The 21,887-nt window shown below is 46.9% G+C and overlaps 1 protein-coding gene across 2 annotated transcripts in view; it reads left to right on the top strand.

Annotated features, from left to right (window-relative positions):
• Positions 1-1,981: 1,981 nt before the first annotated feature.
• Positions 1,982-21,887, top strand: part of LOC138581972 (ribonuclease Y-like) — a 338,026-nt gene continuing 318,120 nt past the window's right edge. The window contains exon 1 of one of the 2 annotated variants that reach the window (XM_069652880.1): positions 1,982-2,419. In XM_069652880.1, the coding sequence (XP_069508981.1) occupies positions 2,125-2,419 (295 nt within the window). In that variant the 5' untranslated portion in view covers positions 1,982-2,124. The remainder of the gene's footprint in view (positions 2,420-21,887) is intronic. The other variant, XM_069652879.1, reaches the window with a different exon arrangement.

Below are 21,887 nucleotides of genomic sequence, written 5' to 3'. Positions count from 1 at the left end.
GTGGAATATAAGCTAGAGGGCAAAGTGCTGGCAGATTGTAGGGCATGGAGAGATGAGTACAGGGGAAGGAGAGAATCTGGTACAAGCAAAGTGGAGGAGAGTAGAAGCGAAATGGAGGAAAGAAGAGCAAATACAAGCAGAGCAGAGGACGGGAGAGCAGGCAACGAAAGGAAAGAGGAGTTGAGGAGAATTTCTGCAAAGAGGAAAAGTGACAAACAGTGGAGCCACTCAATGAAAGCACAGAGGAGCTGGGTATATTACCCCCCAGAAAGGAGAAAAGCACAAAGAAGAAGAGTGCAACCTGGAAGACTTACACCCAGAGGACAAGCAGAACACCTTCTCCCCAGAGAGAAAAATGTCTGAGACAGAGGCCCAAGAATAGGCATTGAATATGGACCGTACAAAGTCCATAGAATTAAAGGCACAGGTGGTGGCCAAGGAAGAGGCTGAGAGGAAGAAGACAGCAGCCCTGGCCATTGAGAGAGGAGGGGTAGCAGGCCTGGCCACAGAGGTGGTGAAGAGAGGCATGAGGCTCCTGGAGACTAACCCAGGAAGAGGTCAACAGTCACCTTGGGATCACTAACTCAGGATGAAGATGGGAGTCTGAAAGGGGCACTTGCCACACCCCGACCATCCTGACCATACATATAAACAGAATAAAAGATACCTAGTGTGTTGTGTCATTTGGTGTCATCGTGGGATCCGCAGGGCCTCATACAAAGTCCACCCAGGCCAGTTGAGTTGGCCAAGCCACCTGCAGCCCACATCAGATATCGAGCTGAGTATGTTCCACCAAAACCAAGCATGCAGCTGATCAAGGATCCTCAGAAAGAAAATTGATAACTAAAGAGAACCCAGTCCAGGAAGCACCAGAACCGCCCGCCCCCCCAAACACTCAAAGTTCCATGAATTTGAAAAGAGTCCTATTAGAAGGGGAGATTCTGGCCTTGCCCAAGTGAGATGGCAACGCTGAGATCCGAGTAGATGGGGAGATTTGAAGAAGTCCTTTAGAGAAGTGACTCCGGAGGAAACATTGTGTACCCTCCAGCAGCTGGACAATTCTTGGAGCTTGGAGGAGAGTACATGACACCCTCATCTAAGCATTGCTGACTGTCCCTCGTTCTCCTTGTGCCCAATTCCATGTTTGCTTATCCCCCCTTCTATCCCAAAACTATGGAAGGCTTTCTCGCACGGTTCTGCATCCTGCAGCTCTCCAGAAGTTGTGAACTTCTACTCCCATCATCCCTCACCATTGACTATGCTAGATAGGGTTGATGGTAGTTGTAGCCCACAACAACTGGAGAGCCAAACGTTGCAGACCCGTTTAACCTACTCTGTACAGGCTGCATCTACTCTTCCCTCTTTCCGAGTTCCTCTCAAAGCGTATCTTCATGCTATGCCTATTACTAACAATTTTAAAATCACATTGTTTGCCCTCCTGCTCATGTTTCTTTGCAATTATGTGCAGCACTTCGCCCTAACTGCTTTATAAATTCAAATAAATAATAAATGTTTAGTATGGGCATTTTGGAGTTTCCTGGTAGGTTTCACTCTCAGGGCACTGAACCATTGGCGGGTGAATACACTGAATATTGGTAGATTTCCCCCACTCCTGCCAGCTTTCCAGAGGGAGGTACATAACCCTTTACTTCCCCCACATCCTCCTTGCAAGCAGTGTGATCGCAGAAATATTCACCGTTTGTATCAACGCAGATCACTGCATGAAAGCCTCACTTAGCACTGGTTGGAGAGGTTCCCAGCTGTACCATGGAGCCCATTTATTTATTGGGAAAATATGTGACCTTCTGTGTCTCTTGCTGGGGCAGTGCCCAAAGGATCCTGAGTCCCATAAAAGCTGGCTGTGGAAAGAAAAAGCAGTCTGCAGGACAACCACAAAACTGAATAGAATCTGGAGGTGTGACATCACAGAGGCCCAAGATGGCAGCTCATTGTCTTGCACTTACTGAAGAGGTTGCCGAGCAACACCTCTGTTTTCCATGATGCTCTGTGCAGCTGCATATTCAGTTGAGTGACGGTTAGTGGCCCAGGCACACATGATCTGATCGGGCTTGAAGGATCAGTACACTATTTGAAGCCTTGTCCGCTTGGCAGCCATTTTAAACTATGTCCGAAGATACCATTAAAATCCTGCAGCGGCCTCTCAGTGAGAGGCAGGTGTCGCAAAGCCTGGGCCCGATCATCGCGCCCAGGGGGAAATACCCCAACAGCAAGCTCAGGCGGAGCAAGAGCCACGAGGAGCCCTGCGGACATGGCGCACAAGGGCAGGCCTTCAGCGGCCCCAGGGAGGGCAGGAACACGCCACCGCGCATGGAGAGCCCTGTCCCCCCCAAAAAGGATGCGAAAGGGAGTGGAGGTGGGGCGTCTGAGGAAGTCGCCCGGGACATCTTGGACGCTATCGGTAAGCTGTTGATGTGTTTTATGCAGTTTGATCATTCTAGCAATACAACCCGGTTAAGAAAATATCATTTAACACGTTCCGCATACTTGCCATTTTGTAAAGACATAAGCAACCAAGCCAATATGTTCGCTGGCACCATACTCTATGGCAAATATAGGGTTTGTATTTGTAACTCTGTGCTCGTATTTATTTATTTATTTGTTTTATTTATTAGTTTCTGTGAGCATTATTTCCGATGGGCAGATGAAGAGAGAAATATACTTGCAATTCTATGAATATTCTAATCAGCATATTAAGACCAGTACCACATACAAATGTCATGCAAAACAGGCCTGGCCAACACCTCTTTATGATTTGTCCTCCGAGAAAGCCTTTGAGGGAGCGAATGTAGAGCTTGATAATTTGCTGCACACAAACTCACCTTGTGTAGCTATTACCCCACGTGCATATGCTAAGGCAGGTCCATGAAAGGCACCATTTATACTTTGACCTATCATATCCACCAAGATAGTGATAGACGTGTGCCTCATACACTTTAGCAGGAATCAGGGGCAGTGCACAACTTAAGGTCAAGAAATGTTAACACGAGGATGTTCATGGAATGTATTTTAATACGTTTATAACATTTATCTTGACTATAATACAAAATATGGCCATTCTCTAATAAAAAATAAATAAATAAATAAAATAAAACCCCCAGCAATAAATCCAGTAAGCAACCTGTTGTAGCTGGTTAAGTATGCTTGCCATCAATTGTATGTCATCAACAAGTATACATAGCAACTGCCTCATGATGCTTGTCATTCGTTGCACTTTGCAACATCATTGCCCGGTAGAACTACAACTCGTTGAGGTCAAGAGTGTCAGCAAGACCCTGGGGTTGGGTGACAGTGGGGTGGAAAAGTGTCCGCATACTGCACTCACGTCTACCTTGCATATTGCAGAACCCATGAAGCAAAAGTAGAGGCAAATTCATTTCCATACAGATGTGACAAAATGGACAGGACATCTGGCATAGCATTTCCGTCTAAAAAATTAGGCCCCTCAGTATATAATCCTCAGGGATTTTATAGGTTTTACACAATGAGGGTGATTGACTGAGAAAGTCAGTAAGATACATTTAGTGGGTTACATTTAACAATGAACTTCCTATAAGAGCCTCCTCTGACTTTGAGAGGCATTCCTGGTCCTCCTGTTCACGTGACACAATCTCCACCTGTAGCAGATCTTTGTTTCCTTCTTTTTTTTTATTGGTCATTTGTAAGGTGCCTATACACAAGTGTTTCCAGGTGCCACAAGACAAAAAGCAGGGAGAGGGGAGGCATAGGAAAGAAAACAGCAGTAACGTTCTTACAAGGCCTTGTGACAAGTGCAAGTGCACAGACAACGAAGTGCAGGGGAGAGTGGAAGTAGGGGGAAGGGTTTGGATGGGGGCGGTTGGGAGCGGGCAAAGTGCAAGAGTGGGAGCCCAGTGGGATGAGCAAGTGCAAGTGGAGCCACAAGGGCAAGTGCACAGACAACGAAGTGCAGGGGAGAGTGGAAGTAGGGGGAAGGGTTTGGATGGGGGCGGTTGGGAGCGGGCAAAGTGCAAGAGTGGGAGCCCAGTGTGATGAGCAAGTGCAAGTGGAGCCACAAGGGCAAGTGCACAGACAACAAAGTGCAGGGGAGAGTGGAAGTAGGGGGAAGGGTTTGGATGGGGCAGTTGGGAGTGGGCAAAGTGCAAGAGTGGGAGCCCAGTGGGACGAGCAAGTGCAAGGGGAGCCACAAGGGCAAGTGCACAGACAACAAAGTGCAGGAGAGAGTGGAAGTAGGGGGAAGGGTTTGGATGGGGCGGTTGGGAGCGGGCAAAGTGCAAGAGTGGGAGCCCAGTGGGACGAGCAAGTGCAAGGGGAGCCACAAGGGCAAGTGCAGGGGGGAAGTAGGGTGGACGGAGTGGACCAAACTCAAGCTAGGAAGGGTGCCTGAAGGCAAATGCTGGTAGGGATGCTGGGGGAGACTGGTCAAAGGAGGGCCAGGCCCCCGTGAGACTCATAAGGAGCCAGGCACTATTCAAAGAAGTGGGAGATTAGCATGGGGGATTGGTATTATTTGACCGTGGCATAATTCTTTGTGGCGGTATTGACCATAGTCAATTTCCCTGCTAACCCAAATTGCCTTGGCCAAAATCAACTAATCCATGCCCCTCTGCCACCCTACCAATGGATCCCCACCCTCCCTCACTTACCTTTCTGAGTCTGCCTTCATTCTGACCCGGCAGCATCAGTTCCGTCCCTGCAACGCAGGTCAGAACTGATGCGGCAGGGTCCCTTTCTCTGTTTTTTTTAATAAAACACCCCAGCAACCCTTGTTCCCCATGTTCGCTATAATGGAACTGTACGGCCTAGTTGACTGAATTTTCTGGCCATACAGTTAAATATTTTCGGACAAATCACCCAATTCAAGCAAGGGAGAGGGAGAGGGAAGGAGGAGGAGAAGAGGAAAGTCTTGTGAAGTTTCCAGAACTTTAGAAGGTCCGGCACAAGTCTGAGGGGGGCAGGGAGGCCATTTCAGAGGGTGGCTCCTGCCGAGTAAAGGGATCTACCTCCCACGTGCTGCTTGGATAAGTGACTGACCTGCAGAGAGTTAGAGCTAGAGGACCAAAGAACTCTAGCAGGGTGGTACTTAGGAAGAGAAAGCTGGATGTAGAGAGGTCCCAGGCCCCAGACAGCCTTGTGGATGATGCAAAGGGTCTTCAATTTGATCCTTGACATAACCGGGTGCCAATGGAGAGACTTTAGTGCCGAAGAGATACAGTCCTTGGACATGAGGCAAAGGATAAGTCTCACAGCACTATTCTGGATGAGTTGAGGAGGGCGAAGGGAAGAGACTGTTGCAGTAGCCCACCCACGAGAGAACAAGAGCCCTGGAGATATTGAGCTTTTCGGGAAAGGTGAGGAAAGGGAGAATGCCCCTGAGGAGGTGAAGCTGAAGTTGCACTTCTTGGCAAGGTCTGTGATGTGGGCGGTGTAGGAGAGAGAAGAGTCAAAGATAACCCCAAGGATTTTAGCCTCACAGGAAGGTGAGGGGAGGGGACCCAACGAGGGTGGCCAGAGAGAGGGAGTTCAACAGCAAGCAGGTGTCCCATCATACATAACAGGAGCGGATCCGGTTGCTATTCCACTTGATCCTTCTTCCGGTTCTCAGCCAAGGAAGTCTTTCCTTTATTGGTGATGTCTCATGCATCACTGGGCATGTCAGGGCCCCGTTCAGAGACTAACGTTACAGCCATACAGCCTTATGGGCTTCTTGATTGCATTTTCTTTTATACATTTTGTGACACTCGACCTGGAAAATTCTAGTTACACTCAGAAGAGTTTCTGACAGGCTTCTGCTTAATAAAGCTCTCAGTTGTCTCAAGGGACTAGTCCGACAAAAAGGGTCTGACATAAAAGGGATTATCCAACCCACCCCAATGTCTCCCACTTATCATGTGGTCCCGTTTTCTCCTTCCCAACACTTTCCCCTCTCCAAATATTGTTTTGAGTCTATTTTGGTTATGGCTTTCCACATGATTAAAACAGGAATTGCTTACATCGAAAAGAAAATGGTGACTTTTCCTTTCTGAAAAGCTGACTGCTGCAATGCACCAAGGGAGATCAATAGTGCTATTTTGGGACTGGTCCACCCAGTTCTCTATCAAATTTTGTAAAAGCTACTGGACGGATTTCTACTAAGCAAAACACAAGCCTCAGCTATGATGCTTTGTGCCCCACTTGCTTCTTATTTGGTCCAAATCTGTCCAGTAGGTTCCAATGGAAGAACCCTTATCTCTATAGGAAACTGAATGGGAGAAAGCAGAAAATAGCTTTTTTTTGTTTTCTAAATAACATTTGAACTGTTTAACACATTTTCCCAAAATGTCCAGTTTGGTGGGACCCATGTAAGACATTTTTGTTGGAAAACACAACGCAAATAGGTTTTACCTTAACTATTGAGCATCAAACACGGCACTATAATAAAAAATATATATATATGTGTATAGTTAAGGTGAGTCGGACTCCCATAGGAACCCCTTAAAATTGTATTGTTAATAACTTTTGATTCGAGTAATAGATTTGACCAAAATTACGAAAGTGTATAGGGACTTGCCCTTTGCTGAAGACTGCAAAGTTTTGTGAAGATACATTAAAAAATAGGAAAGTTATTAAGAAGACAACATTTTTTTTCTTCAAAACTTGCGGACGACTTCCCATTCATTTTCCCATAGACAAAGAAGGTCAATTTTTGCCAAAGCACATAGCCCAAACCTCTGGACGGATTTGGACCAGGTATGAAACAACTTGGACATGAAGCGTTAGGTCACAATCCATGCTGGTTTGGGGTTATTCTGTGCAGTAGTTATTTAAATATTTGACAGAGAAGAGGGTGCCCCCTTCTCAAAAATAGATATCCATATCTTGGGGATTTACCAAAAACTGTGTGTATTTAGAAATAAAACAGCCGCCTTCTTGTTTTCCTCTTGATGTGAGAGATATTTGAGGTTATAGCCGAGGAAATGGGAACATTTAACACAGGTTAAAAGCCATTTGCAGGTCAGAAACATGCAAATAACCTCAGGCTAGAGGGCAACGATGTGAAATTTGGGAGTTGGAGGGGGTCTAGGGACTGAGTTTGCAACATAAAGCTTTCTGTAGCCTCAGCTAACATCTCAAAGCAAACTGTGTCACATAAACAGTGTGTGTTGTGGGGGAAAGGGAGAGGGCAGGCCATGTGGGCATTGGGAGGAGCTGACACTGATGAGTGGGGCACTTGTTGAGGGCTGTGGGGCAGGAAAGCATTTTATTCCAGACGTTTTTCTGAAATTCTCGGCTATAAATGTATGTGTAGTTTGGTACCCGCATTTACAACAACAGTGGGTTTCCCATACCTGCAGTAAATGGACGAACCCTGCTTAGCTTCAAAGCAAGAAAGGGGTCAGCTCGTAACGCCATGTTGCCTAATAAATGAGCCCATCTTTCAAGACCACTCAGAAAATCATGGCCTAATGGGGCTGGATCCTTCCTCGCTTTAAAACTAAGCATTGTCATTCCCGGTTACTGCATGGATGGGAGACACTCCACAGTCCCGAATGCCGTGTGTTTTCTTAGTTTTAAATATCACATAACACATGGAATCTGCATTATTTATTTTTTAAACTGTGCAACTGTCAGTCATTGAACGTTTTGCACTGAGAGACCATTTCTTTGCCTTTTGTTGAATTGCATTCTGATATTTGTATTCTCACAGTGAAGATGGGGGCAATAATGCCACAATTGTAAACTTCTTGCCTAACAGCCACCTAGCCTAGATATGTCAGTGAACAAAAACAAGTGCCCTGAATATGTGATTTCATCAGTGATGTAATGTGATTCTTCTTTGATGCCCTGGGTGTTAGTTATAGCAGTGAACGGTGGTGGCACGAGACATGGTTGCTTAGCTTACCATAACTGGCTAATGTCTGTTTTTTTTGGTTTTACTTGTAACCATAACATCCTTTTAACAAAGTGTTTTCACTGAATTTCATAGGTTTTAATTAGTGCAACCTAATTATAACTCCCTTTAACAACTTCTTTTCACTGAATTTCATAGGTTTTTACCAGTGCATCCTTATATTATACTTACCCCCAATGTATTAGCTGACAGAAGGTAGCATTCCAAAGCCTAGAAGCACTGGGGAGCACAGAAAATGTTCTACCCATCAACTAACAACCACATATAGATAAAACAACATTACTTATATTTACTGCAGCCAAATATACCTTTTAGTGCAAATCAATTTAAAATGTACAAATTATGTTTTAATTTATCACACAATATAATGGAATGCACCAAGCACAAACCATAACTGTACACCTCATGTTGTCATTTCAGTACAACTCTTCATACAGACTCAAATACATCATGCGCTCATTCCAAAACAATCTCTCATTAAATAGTAAGTACACTGTATTTATTTCTCTATTATTACCATTCATTATGTAAACATTTCTTATAAGCAAATATCATTCTTTTTTTATTTTAATAGAAATGGCAAACACACTTGAGCGGTTGGGAGAAATCTTTCCAAAAGAAGAAATTAGTGATTAAAACATTTCAAATGGTAAACGATAAATCTTTTAATATAAACAAATAATGTAATTTCTACAGACCTCAGTGAAATAATAATTTCTTCTTTTCCTATAGTACATACTTTACATGAACAAACAACATCCCAATTTAATTATGGTGAATCCCAAGAATCCCAAAGACAATCCCTATCCCCAACTGTATATAATGATCTTGTTACGCTCACCTGGTATCCACAGGGACGCCACCCAGCCCTGATTGGATGATTTGCACTCTCGAACCCTCTCCCGGTCCCTTGTTAAGGCCTCTGGTTGAAGATGGGTCTGCAATATAGGAGAGCTGGATTCAATACCAGATTGTCTTTATGTTTCCTCGCCTCCCTTGGCCTCAACTCCTTCCTCCCCCTTGGGCCTTCTCCTCACCTTAATATTGTAAAAGGTGGATTTTCCGTCGTGCTCCTCGTGGAAGGGGCACGTAGATGTGGGGGGCGAGCAGCGACCAAGTTACTTCACTGGTGCTAGCCCCCCTGTGGGAATCCGGGCCTGCTGCGACTCCGTAGGTTTGCTGCTTTACCGCCTTTATATGCAGTTCTTATATTCCTCTTAGTTCGAATAATAATGTCTTGCTTCTTTCCTTTAGGTATGGAAAGGTATTTTGGTGTTGTCATGCAGTTTGAAGATGAGCATGGGCCGGTGGGCGAAAGCGCAGTGTGTGCGATGCTGTCCGGTGAGTAATGCGCGATGCGCTGCGCTGTTTCGCCTTTTATATTGCTAACCCCTGTCTTTTCTCTCCTTGCAGGTTGAGATGTTCCTCGCCGAGCGCCGTAATGTTCCAGCGATGATACTGACCAGGAGATGACTACCCAGGTAAGAATTGTGTGGCTTTCTGCATTCGGGAGGAAACGTGAGTAAACGCTTACTAATGCTGTCTATCTTTCTCCTCTTTCCAGGTTATGGTATTCCAGGATGCATGCAGTGCCGGATGATGGAGTTCGTACCTTCAGGTGAGTGGAACTGAAGTTGGCAATAGATTGAAGACAGGATACTGTTCCAGGTAAGTTTCGTAGTGTTCTTTCTCTCTCTGCAGGTCCTTGGTTTCAGGTAAACCTGCATCAAAGAACTGGCCACGGTGAGCGTTACGCTGCCCACAGCAGAATAACGCGAAGCATGTTCTGGTGTTTGGGTACGGTTTAAATAGTCTCAGGTAAAGTAATCCAGGTAAAATAGTCCCAGGCCTGCCACACCCAAAGTAGTCCAGGTAAAGTAGTGCCAGACCAAGGCTAGACCGCATAGCTCAGTTCCTTGGAACTGAGCTATGTGTGTGCCTCCATGTTGGCTGAACCCCCACCCAAGTTAAATAGTCCCAAGTAAATAGTCCCATTCTAATGTTGGTCTTCATGATGATCATTGGCCTGGCGCCAAAGGCGCCAGGACTGACTCCAAGAGAGTCTTGGATGAGGTTTTAAGGCCTTTGACCTGTCCCTAACTGGAAGGCTGACTTGGCAGTGAGGGCCAGGGGCAAGGGTAATGGCAGCACTCCCACCAAGGCCCCTCTCACGGTGGCACTTCTGCCTGGTCCTGGTTTGGCTGAGTAATTCTGATGGAACTTTTTAATTAAGCGAGGTGCATGGATGTATTCACTAGGTTCTCATGATCTGTCTTGAGGGCCGTATCCCTTCCAATCAACTAAGTAGTATAGTTTGGATCTGGTGTATTTTGAGTCTAGGATATCCTTTACTTCAAACTCCGGTTCTCCATCAACTAATACTGGTTTTGGTGGTGTTGTAACCCGAGTGCCACTAGATTTATTATGCATTCAATAGAATAAGGTCCCAGATATCGGGAACGAAAGGTCCGAGTCCCTTTTATGGGCACATATTTTGATGCTAACCAGACCTTGGGCCTCATTACGAGGTTGGCGGTCCGGCAATAACGGAGCCGGTAAGGCAATACCGGCCTCCAATACCGGTCCGTAGTATTCCTACCCTAGACGCCAGTCCCATCGGCTTCCACAAGGACCCGCTGTGGACGTGCACCACCGTACCGTCATACAGGCGCGCGCACGGGCAGCGTGCCCGTAATACCGGCATCCCGCAACGAAGAGGACACCACGAGTCGCACGGACATGTACATACTGGCATCGAGATGCCGGTAAGAAGGACCACCATGATGCCGCCAATACCGGCATCGCGGACCACCCATTAACAGCAAACTGATGTGCAACCAAGTGCCACAGGTGCACACAATCAGCACAGGTGGAGGCAATGGAGTCAGGGTCAGCACAAAAGGAGCACACCCACACACCACACCCCTTTCCAAACCAAAATGCTACCACTTGCACTTGCCGTACTGGGGCTGGAGGACACGCCTGCACTGCTACTCCTTGAACAGGAAGTACAACAGGCAACACAGAGGAGACGCAGGATGAGAAGGAGGGTGAGACATGCCCAGCAAATCCCACCAGTGCAGGTAGTTGTTTTCCGCAGACATTCATCAATTCTACGTACAAGGGCCAATCCATTTGACTTAACCCCAGCACAGAGCCACACCCTGTACTGGCTTGACAGGTACACCATCACCAACATAGTGGAAATAATACATATACAGGAAGACTTGGTCAGCCTGATCAACATCTACACAGCCACCCCCCCCTGCTGAAGGTAGCATCTGTGTTCCACTTCCTGGCCACAGGCACTTATCAACACACAGTGGGCCAAATGTGTAACGCTCACCTGATTCCCGCAGAGGCGCCGGTCTTGACTGGGTGAATGCCGTATCTTCAAAGGTGATGTGTAACACACGGTTGGCTCTTTGGGCTGGACCTCTGTGCACTGTATGTCTGACTCGAAGAGTAAGATGTCTGCAGATAGAAAATATGGGATTAATGAACTGGGGTTATTGGGTGCCTCACTCCTCTTCCCTTTCTCTTCTCCTGTAGAACCCCAAAGGTTAACGCCCTCACCTTAGGTAAGTGAACGCCAAGCTCTCCATCTGCCTCGGACAGAGTGCCGTAACCAGTTTCTTCACTGGACAAGGGTGCAGGCCTCTTGACCTCAGAGGACTGCTGTCCGTCGTTAACTGCACGAACGGTAAGTTCTGGGCACTTCAAATGTCTTAAAAGTCTTTTGTAATGATATCTCTTGTTTTGCAGGGTTCCGGCGATGGCGGATGGCGGGCTGATGAGAGTTGAGGATCGAACCCGCATGAGGAATAGAAGCGCCTGGAAGCACGTAAGTAAGCGCTTGTAGCTTGCTTCACGATGCGCACTAACTGTCCCTTTTATCTTGCAGGTACAAGTTCGGAGCTTTAGAGAAGCTGAAGGGTGCTGGAATACCCACTGGATTCGGCGTGGGAAGGAGTAATGGCACGTGAGTAATAAAGTTGCCCAATGTCTTTAAACGCACCTTCTTTTGTCTTTCAGATGCGGGATGCAGCGCCGAAGGCCTCCGGAGCGTGCAAAGAGCTGGTAAGCTTTTGTCTTTCAGATGCCGGAATGCAGTGCGAAGACCTCCGGAACATGCGAAGAGTAGGTAAGCCTTTGTCTTTCAGATGCCGGAATGCAGCGCGAGGCGTTGGTGACAGCCGATGGACCAGGTAAGAGATGGGCTGCCACTGAAGACCGTAGTGCTAACCTGTTCTTTCTTTGTCTTTACAGGTGCTGCTGAAGACTGGATTCCAGGATGGTAAACCTTTGTTCCCTTAGGCCCAGGATCAGAAGCAGAAGACACGATGAGCGTTCTGCTGCAGAGAATGCAGAATAACACAAAGCAAGATTCATCCATCGGGTGTGGTTTAAATAGCCTCCTGTAGTGCTTAGGTGTCTCCTTCCACAGCCACGCCTAGGTAAGAAAAGAGTTCCTGCTTTCCAGAAGAGTTCCAGTGTTCTGAACCTAGGGAGTGGCTCCTGCCCCACCCAACAGGAAAAGTAGTCCCAAACAGAAGAGGATCAGGGGTTCAACTGGCAGGTAAGTAAGCAGCATGGTCTGCTGCAGGTAAGTCCACCCAAGCATTATGAGCCCGGCGCTTCCAGCGCTGGGACTGGGCATCTTTATGAGCCTGGTGCCACTGGCGCCAGGACAGGGTCCAAAAGGTCCCAATTGGGACTGGCTGGCACTCGGAACCGGGGTTATGGGTCTGCTTCCAAGGGAGTCGGGCAAGTCCTGATCTTTTGGAAGCAGAGATCATGACAAAATGCATGACATGTCGCAATCATGCTTCTCTGTTGTGTTAAACCAAGTGCTGGATGCACTACTGAAGCACGCAAGTGCCTACATATCCCTACCACGGACACCACAGGAGGCAAAGGCCACCAAAATAACATTCCATGCACTGGCAGACATGCCCAATGTAATTGGTGCCCTTGACTGCACCCATGTAGAGTTGGTAGTTCCACATGCCGTGGAGGTGGTGTACCGCAATCGGAAGCTATACCACTCCATCAATGTGCAGATGGTCTGTGATGCCAGCCAGATGATAACACATTGCTGTGCCAGATACACAGGATCCACACATGATGCCATGGTGCTGCAGAACTCCTCACTACGCTGCAACATGGAAGGAGACGTCGTACGAAGTGGCTGGCTTTTGGGTGTCTTCCCCCTGGGCCATGGGAGGAGAGGGATGGGGGGCTACATTTATATGCAAGGGGAATCTTGAGTCATCTGCCGCCACACACCCCTCAATGTGCATACATAATGGCCCTAGCCAAAATGCATTGGGGGCCTGGGGGTTTAAATTCCTAGGACCCTAGGTCATGTATGTCACCCAAGGCTCGCACCATGGATTGGCATGCACTGTACAGGGCTGATACACATGTGGATGTAGCTGCCCTTGATGGGATTGTGCATATGAACTTGAAAGATGTACAGGCTGAGCACACATGGCAACTGAGCATTATCCTTACACATACCTCCTTCTGCTCCCATGTAGGTGATGCTGGATATCCTCTGAAGGCGTGGCTACTCACTCCTGACAGGAATCCGCATAACAGGCACGAGGAGGACTTCAATCGTGCACATACACGCACACGCGTGTGGTCATTGAGCAGACTTTTGAAGGCACGGTTTCGCTGCCTCAGCAGGTCGGCAGGGGCACTCATATACGGGCCTGAGAAGGTGGGCAAGATCATCACGGTATGTGAAATGCTGCACAACATGTGCATCCAGCGGAACATACCCCTGCCACCTGACATGGAGCTAACACCACCGGGTGAAGTAGAAGGAGAGGAAGGAGTAGATGTTGGACATGGGCCGGGACGCGATATATGTGAGGGTCACTCAGTGCGGCAATTGGTCATAGACCAGTCATTCTGATGTACTTGGATGCAGAGGGTGCCATGTATTGGGAACTGTGGGCACTGGGTGTGTGGGTATATGGGCACAGTTCACTATGAAGCAATAAATTGACAAACAACAAATAAGCAATTTCCACTCATGTGATGTCTTGTACACAACAGGTTTATTAGTGAGATTTTGTGTACTACATGATTCAACAATCCATGCCCCCAACACCCCTCTCCCTCCCCCTCATGCTCCCCCACGCTACCTCCACACCCCCAACACCCCAAGTACTACACCCACCACCACCCTCCACCCTCCCCCTAACACCCAAAGTCAACAATGGCACAACATGTGTCTGCAGGTATTCGTAAAGAGAATCTGCAGGGTGGCCCTGCTGCTGTGAGCCCCCTTCGGAGGTGGGGTTTGGATATCTGAGCGCTGTGCACTTCGCAAGGACCTGCCCACAGGGCTGGTCTGCCTGGAACTTGCTGGCGTGGTCGATGTGGATGAGCCAGATGGTTGTGACCCCAAATCTGGAGTTTGCCGCTGCTCCATGCTGTCAGCAATCCTGGTGAGGATCTGTCCCAAGACATTGAAGCCATTGTGCACTTGCTGTGCACTTGAGTTGATGGCCTGGATTACGGCCGCAGTGCTGTCACAGATGACACGGCGTGTTGTCTCCCCTTGATATGATATGATATGATATGGCATTTGTAACACAACTATACACAAGTGTTTCAAGGCGCGACGAGGCGGGGAGGGAAACAAGGGGAGACAGACAACGATCCTACTAGGACAGGTGTCATTCAGATTGCGCAAGTGCAAGGGTAGAGGGGAAGGGAAAAGTGCATGGGGGAAAGGGAGAGGGGAAAGTACAGTACAGGGTTATTAGCATACAGCATATAGGATAAATAACAAGGGCCAGCTGGTGGCAAGTGCGAGGTAAGTTCAGCAAGGTACTGCTTGACATAGCCTTGCATCTGCTCCTGCCGGCCCTCCATCCTGGACAGATGTCCCTCAAGTTCCTGTATGGCAGTGTGGGTGGTGGTTGGTGGGTTATGTGATGGTACTGCATGCAATATGGGGATGTGAAATGTCGGAGACCACTCACCATGGCTGCCCTGTTCGGATGAATCTCGGCAAGATGTGTTCTGGTGGGTGACCTGCGGGCTCGGTGTTCGGCCTACAGGCTCTGAGTGGACGAGTCCTGCATTGTCTTCATTGTCAGGGTCAGCTTTGTCGTCAACACTATGCTGTGCCGATGCAGCCATCTCCCCAATTGTACTTGCAGCAGCAGACTGTGTGCCATCGTCCATGCCAGATGTGTCCTTGGCCTGTGTCGATTGTGTGCCCGGGGGTACAGGGGCAGGTGTCTGCTCGTCCGGTGTGGTTTGCAGTGTGGCTGGTAGTGCACTGGTTGTTGTCCCGCGTGCCACTTGGCCCATCCTTGGTCCACTTGATGTAGATGTTCCGTTGCCATCACCTTGCCTCCTTGCCCTTGTGGCTGGTGTTGTGCATTGTGCACTTCCCTGTCCTTCTTCGCTGTCTGCATCCGTACCTGTGGGGGACAGAGAGTGGCAGGGCATCAGTGATGTTGGTGCTCTCATCATGCATGCGTTTGTCTTTGTGCAGGTGACGACATGTGATTAGTTGCATGCCTGGCTTCGCAGTGGACTGGGTACATGCAAGGTTGTGGGGTGCTGTTTGGAATCATGCAGGTGTTTACATGTACACCATGGTGGCTGCTGTTGGACCTTGATGTGTGTTGTGAGTGACGTGCTGCGTGACACGTGCAGCTCATATGCGTGTCGGGTGTTTTTTTGTGTATGGGCGCTGCATGCAACATGCATAGGGATGTGATAGTGGTGGGCCCAGCATGTGTTTATGGATATGTGTTGGTGTGCATGATGGGCCATTTATTGGCTGGCATTGCTGTCACATTTTGAGGTCAATAGTGATGATTAGTTGTTGTGTGTTTGTAGGGACACTCACCTTCATCTGCTGATGTTGGCACGTCAAACTCAGCTCCAACAACTCCTTCAATAGACTCCACATCTACACACCGCAAGATTTGATAAAATGTATGATGTCTTTACGCCATGTGGGTCACCAATAGTTTTGTTTTACTTTAGCTATAGTTTTGGCAATTCCAGGATGACCTCCAATCAGGGAGTCGTGATAACCCGAAATAACCTGCTCTTGTCAATCTTTAATTGGCAAGTATAGACGGTTCCTAAAATATGGTAATTGGTCTTTAATGGTGTAATGTTCTCCTTCAGTATACCATTCGTGAGAGAAAGTGGGATCTATTAAGAGTTGGATCTTGTTTTGGAGTTCACCCTGTGTCAATGTCGTAAGACCCAGGAGTTTGTCTTCTGGAATGATGGCTACTGGATCTGGAGTTATGTATACCTTTTGATCAACACCTATATGGGACAAGGCATCAGCCTTTCCGTTTCGGACTCCTGGACGATAGGTGATCACTTAGTCATATTCAGCGAAGAAAAGAGCCCACCGCAGTTGACGGGATGATTGAGCCTCTGCTGTTTTTAGGTATTGCAGGTTTCGATGATCAGTTATGACCGTGACAGTATGTCTAGCACCAAGGAGATAGTGTCGCCATGCCTTGAAAGATGATTTTATAGCCAAGAGTTCTTTGTCTGTGATAGCACAGTTGAGTTGAGAAGGCCACATGGTGTAACTGGGCAGTTCCTGGGTCCCTTTGTGAGAGAACAGCTCCCATAGCCAAGCTAGAGGCATTTGTTTCAACTATATAAGGGAGGATGCCGTAGAACTGGAGCAGAAGTGAATTCTTTCTTAAGTCTTGAAAAGCCTTCTCTGCTTCTTTGGTCCAATTGAACTTTTTATTGTTTTTTCTCAATAGTGATGTAATTGGATGCACTATTTGAGAAAAATCTGGGATGAATCGGCGGTAAAAGTTTGCAAAGCCCAACATACAATGGATTCCTTTAAATGAAGTTGGTGACATCCAGTTAAGAATGGCATCTACCTTTTGCCTATCCATTCTGATACCTTTGGTGTGAGGCTAAAACCGAGGAACTCCACTTCGGTGACATGAAAAGAGCATTTTTCGAGTTTAGCATACAGTTTATGTTGGCAGAGTTTAGTAAAGACAGAGCGGACATGCCTAACATGGTCTTCTTTTGTAGCAGAATACACTAAGATGTCATCAATGTAAAGCAGGGCACAAACGTCGATTAACTCCCGCAAAACCGCATTCATAAAGTACTGGAATGGAGCGGGTGTGTTGCAAAGTCCAAAAGGCATTACCTGGTATTCATAGAAGCCGTATTTGGTACAAAAGGAGGTTTTCCATTCGTCTCCTTTCTTCTTTGACTTGATCCAATAATTCTGGAATAAGGGGCAGTGGATAACGTTTATTTACTGTGATCTGGTTTAATGCACGATAGTCGATGCAAGTCCTCAAATCTCCTTCCTTCTTTGGTACGAAGAATAAGGGACTGGCTGCTGGTGATTTAGATGGGCGGATAAATCCATTTGCCAGGTACTGTCAAGATAAGATTTCAAATGGCGGTTTTCTGGTTCAGTAAGTGCATAGATTCGGCCACAAGGAATTTGCGAACCAGGTATGAGGTCGATCTGACAATCATAGGGCCTATGCGGTGGTAGAGTATTGGCTTGTTCTTTCTGGAACATGTCTTGAAAATCTTGGTATTCATTTGGTAGATTACTAGTCACACCTAGTACAATTGCCTCTGTACTGGGAGTAGCAGATGTACATAAGTCTGTTTCCCCTTTTCTTGGTAATAACAGGTGCAAGCACAATCATCGGAAAAGCCCAACTTCTTGGCACGCCAATCTATTAGAGGGTTGTGAGTTACCAATCATGGCATTCCTAAGATTAGTCGAAACTGAGGAGCTTTGATGAGATCGAATGCAATAGATTCTCGGTGTCCATTCTGGCACAGTAGGGTTAGTGCTGTTGTACATTGGGTTACTGGTCCGGAAGCTATTTCTGTCCCATCAACAGTAGTAACTTTTTCAGTAGTCGACTTAGAGCATAAGGAAAGCCCCATCTCTGCTGCCAGATCTTGGTCAACATAATTCCCAACTGCTCCGCTCTCTATGTATGCTACGACAGCATGTATCCGAGACGGTTGTTGGTGAGTGGTCAAAATTACTGGTAATGCAAAGTGTGAGGTCTGTGGCTCATCCTTCTCGCTCGACAAGCGGACCTCTACGCTTGCCGGGCTTGATCGTTTTCTGACTCCTTGTTATTATCTTCCTTCTCTGTGGCTCCAACAGTTCTCCTTGGTGGTTTCACAGGACATTCTTTGAGGAAGTGGCCTGATTTTCTGCAATATAAGCATAATTGCTGTTGCCTTCTCTTGTCTCTTTCAGTTTTAGTTAAAGGGGGCCATACACCGACTGATTTGAATGGGTTCTACCGTATCATCCAATGTATATGGAACATTATCCTTTGACCGGACATACACAGCTCGAGTGTCTAACCTTATCCGGTCCGCTTTTCGGTCTTGTAATCTGTGATCTAATTGCACCACAAGGTTGATGAATTCTCCATAGTCTTTAGGTGGGTTAACCACTTGAGCAAGGACATCCTTCAGTTCCCCTCGTAGACCTCGATGAAATAGTGTGGTCCTTTTTTCCTCAGGCCACCCAGCTTCAATGACTAGTCTGTTAAATGTTGCTATATATGTAAGCAAGTCTTGACTTCCTTGACGGAAATGACAAAAGTTTGTTGTCTAATGCAATGGTACCGCCCAATCCGCATAACTGCCACTACGATATGACAAGACATAAGCAACCCACGCTTGGTCATTAGGAAAAGCCCCAGGTCTGCAAAGGAAATGAAGACGACACTGGTTCATGAACGTTGCATACTTCTTGGGGTCCCCTGTAAATCTTTCAGGTGGAGCTAAAGGAACTGCCCCAGGAAAGGTTATTTGTACTGGATTGGTGGAATAAGTTGGTAGAGGTGCTGAGGGATGTTACCAGGCAATGGGGTCTGTCCTGCCTGTGATTGTAGCAATTGTCTACTTATTTCGTCGGTACGATCCTTAGTAACAATCAAATCCCTCCTAAGAACGCTGGTTTCTTGCCTGGCTAAATGTACTTCAGCGCGTAATTGTCCCAACAACTAAGCTAACTGGTCAGTCTCTGAAGTCTCCATGACGTCCAGGTGGATAATATTATTGAGGCTTCGCGTTCTGTTACGCTCACCTGGTATCCACGGGGACGCCACCCAGCCCTGGTTGGATTTACACTCTCGAACCCTCTTGCGGTCCCTTGGTAACGCCTCTGGTTAAAGATGGGTCTGCAACATAATAGAGCTGGATTCAATACCAGATTGTCTTTATGTTTTCCCCCCTCCCTTGGCCTAAACTCCTTCCTCCCCCTTGGGGATTCTCCTCACCTTAATATTGTAAAAGGTTGATTCTCCATCCTGCTCCTCGTGGCAGGGGTGCGTAGATGTGGGGGTTGAGCAGCAACCAAGTTACTTCACTGGTGCAAGCCCCCCTGTGGGAATCCAGGCCTGATACGACTCTGTTGGTTTACTGCTTTACAGTCTTTATATACAGATCTTATGTTCCTATTAGTTTGAATAATAATGTCTTGCTTCTTTCCTTTTAGGTATGGAAAGGTATTTTGGTGTTGTCATGCAGTTTGAAGATGAGCATGGGCCGGTAGGCGAAAGCGCGGTGTGCGTGATGCTGTCCGGTGAGTAATGCACGATGCGCAGCGCTGTTTCGCCTTTTATATTGCTAACCCGTGTCTTTTCTCTCCTTGCAGGTTGCGATGTTCCTCGCCGAGCGCCATAATGTTCCAGCGATGATACTGACCAGGAGATGGCTACCCAGGTAAGAGTTGTGTGGCTTCCTTCATTCGGGAGGAAACATGAGTAAACACTTACTAATGCTGTCTTTCTTTTTCCTCTTTCCATGTTATGGTATTCCAGGATGCATGCGGTGCCGGATGATGGAATTCGTACCTTCAGGTGAGTGGAACTGAAGTTGGCGATGGATTGAAGATAGGATACTGTTCCAGGTAAGTTTTATAGTGTTCTTTCTCTCGCTGCAGGTCCTTGGTTTCAGGTAAACTGGCATCAAAGAACTGGACTTGGTGAGTGTTACGCTGCCCACAGCAGAATAACGCGAAGCATGTTTTGCTGTTTGGGTGTGGTTTAAATAGTCTGAGGTAAAGTAGTCCAGGTACAATAGTGCCAGGCCTGCCACACCCAAAAGACTAGAGCGCATAGCTCAGTTCCTTATAACTGAGCTATATGTGTGTGACTCCATGTTGGCGGAACCCCCCCAAGTTAAATAGTCCCAAGTAAATAGTCCTATTCTAATGTTGGTCTTCATGATGGTTATGAGACGGGCACCAAAGGCGCCAGGGCTGACTCCAAGAGAGTCTTGGATGAGGTTTTAAGGCCTTTGACCTGGCCCTTACTGGAAGGCTGAATTGCCAGTGAGGGCCAGGGGCAAGGGTCATGACAGATCTTGTCTGCAAAATTGGATGAACTTAGTAATGACTTTGAGGAACTTTTAAATTATGTTAAAAATCATGTATTTAGAAATGTTTATCATCACTGACCTTTTTGTACCTGTCCCCCTTGTCCCCATCAATCATCAGCCTTCCAACATATAAATGAAAGACGCTCTGATGAAACTTCACTCCCTCCCTCCCCTGATCATCATTGTATAGAAATTCCAAATTCTTACATTTATGTTTCCCATTCCGATACCCCATCCCTTTCACTATAAATATCTTGTATGTGATTCTGTCATACTTTTTTTTTTGAAACCTCAATATATAGTGTGCAAACTGTACGACTGTTCAGGGTCTCCGTTTACGGAAGAGGGTGTCCGTGGACAGTGCACCTTGTTTGGACATGTCTGGACATGTCTGTTCTCACATGATGCACTTTTAATTAGTCCATGGACAGCGTTCCAGTTTGCAGGTAGCCATGCACATGCGCCTGGCAGTCTCCCCCCTGATGGTGTCTGCGGACAGCCATCAGTGCTGCCGATGTCCCTGGATGTGATCATGGGACCGCACCCATGTGGCGTGATGGCCTGCCCGCAAACGGTGTCAAAACCTAGCAATCTGCTCTAATGGCATCTCTTATGGCCATTCCTCCTCCCCAGCCACCCCCATCACCACCACCATCACCATCTGGATGGCCTGGAAAGAGGAACAGCAACATGCATGCAGAAGAGGATGAAGAGGAAGATGAATGTGAGATAGAGGAAGTGTCTCCCTCCAGCCCCCGAAGTGAGTCCTGGGTGTGACGTTGTTTACCACCATTGGGGTGTACCAAATGCTCAGGCAGTCAAGGTCAGATGTATTGAGTGCGGGATCGTACTCAGTTGTGGAAAACCTGGTCTGTACTCTTACGGGACCACCTCTATGCACCGCCACACTAGATCCAACCACTTTGGTGCTCTGAGAAAGGCTGTTCCTTTCTCCGGGAGAAGCAGGTTGATCACCTCTACTCCATCTTCCTCGACCACTTCTGCCACCACACAAAATACTCCTCTGGTGCAGAGAATCCCGGTGGTGGTGTCGCAGGCCACTGAGAACTCTGTTGACCCTTACCTTTAGAGGGTCAAAGTACTATGTTTGTACTGCGAAGCAACGATCTGCAGGGGAGAGCAATTTGCAGCATACATAGTAAGCAGACAGCACGGTAGTCTGTGGATACATGGACAATTCCAGGCGTGTGGTGGGGGAATGAAAATCCTCTTGACAGCCCTTAAAAGAACCTATTTTTTTCTCTTTTTGACTTTTATATATTTTTATTGTTTCATTTTATGTACTAAACAAACACATATTCTAGAACTTAATTATTTTTCTAACTTTCACAAAACGTGCTTCTAATTATTTTTTCTCTTTTTCCTTTTTATTTAATTCAACTTCTAAAGAATTCTTGAATCCACATTTTATGTGTTCACAGAAATTGCTTCAATGCATTTTGAAGGTTTTCAAGAAAAATCTGATTGCCCACATCAGTTAGATTCACTCCATCTCTTCAAATTTGATATTTTCATTACAAAAAGAAATTTGTAATGCACAATTTTCCCTCTAAGTACTAAGTACGGA

The sequence above is a fragment of the Ambystoma mexicanum genome, chromosome 3q, assembly GCF_040938575.1.
Source record: "Ambystoma mexicanum isolate Mex_15411 chromosome 3q, UKY_AmexF1_1, whole genome shotgun sequence".
NCBI classification, from domain to species: Eukaryota; Metazoa; Chordata; class Amphibia; order Caudata; family Ambystomatidae; genus Ambystoma; species Ambystoma mexicanum.
This window is presented reverse-complemented; position numbering and strand designations above follow the sequence as displayed.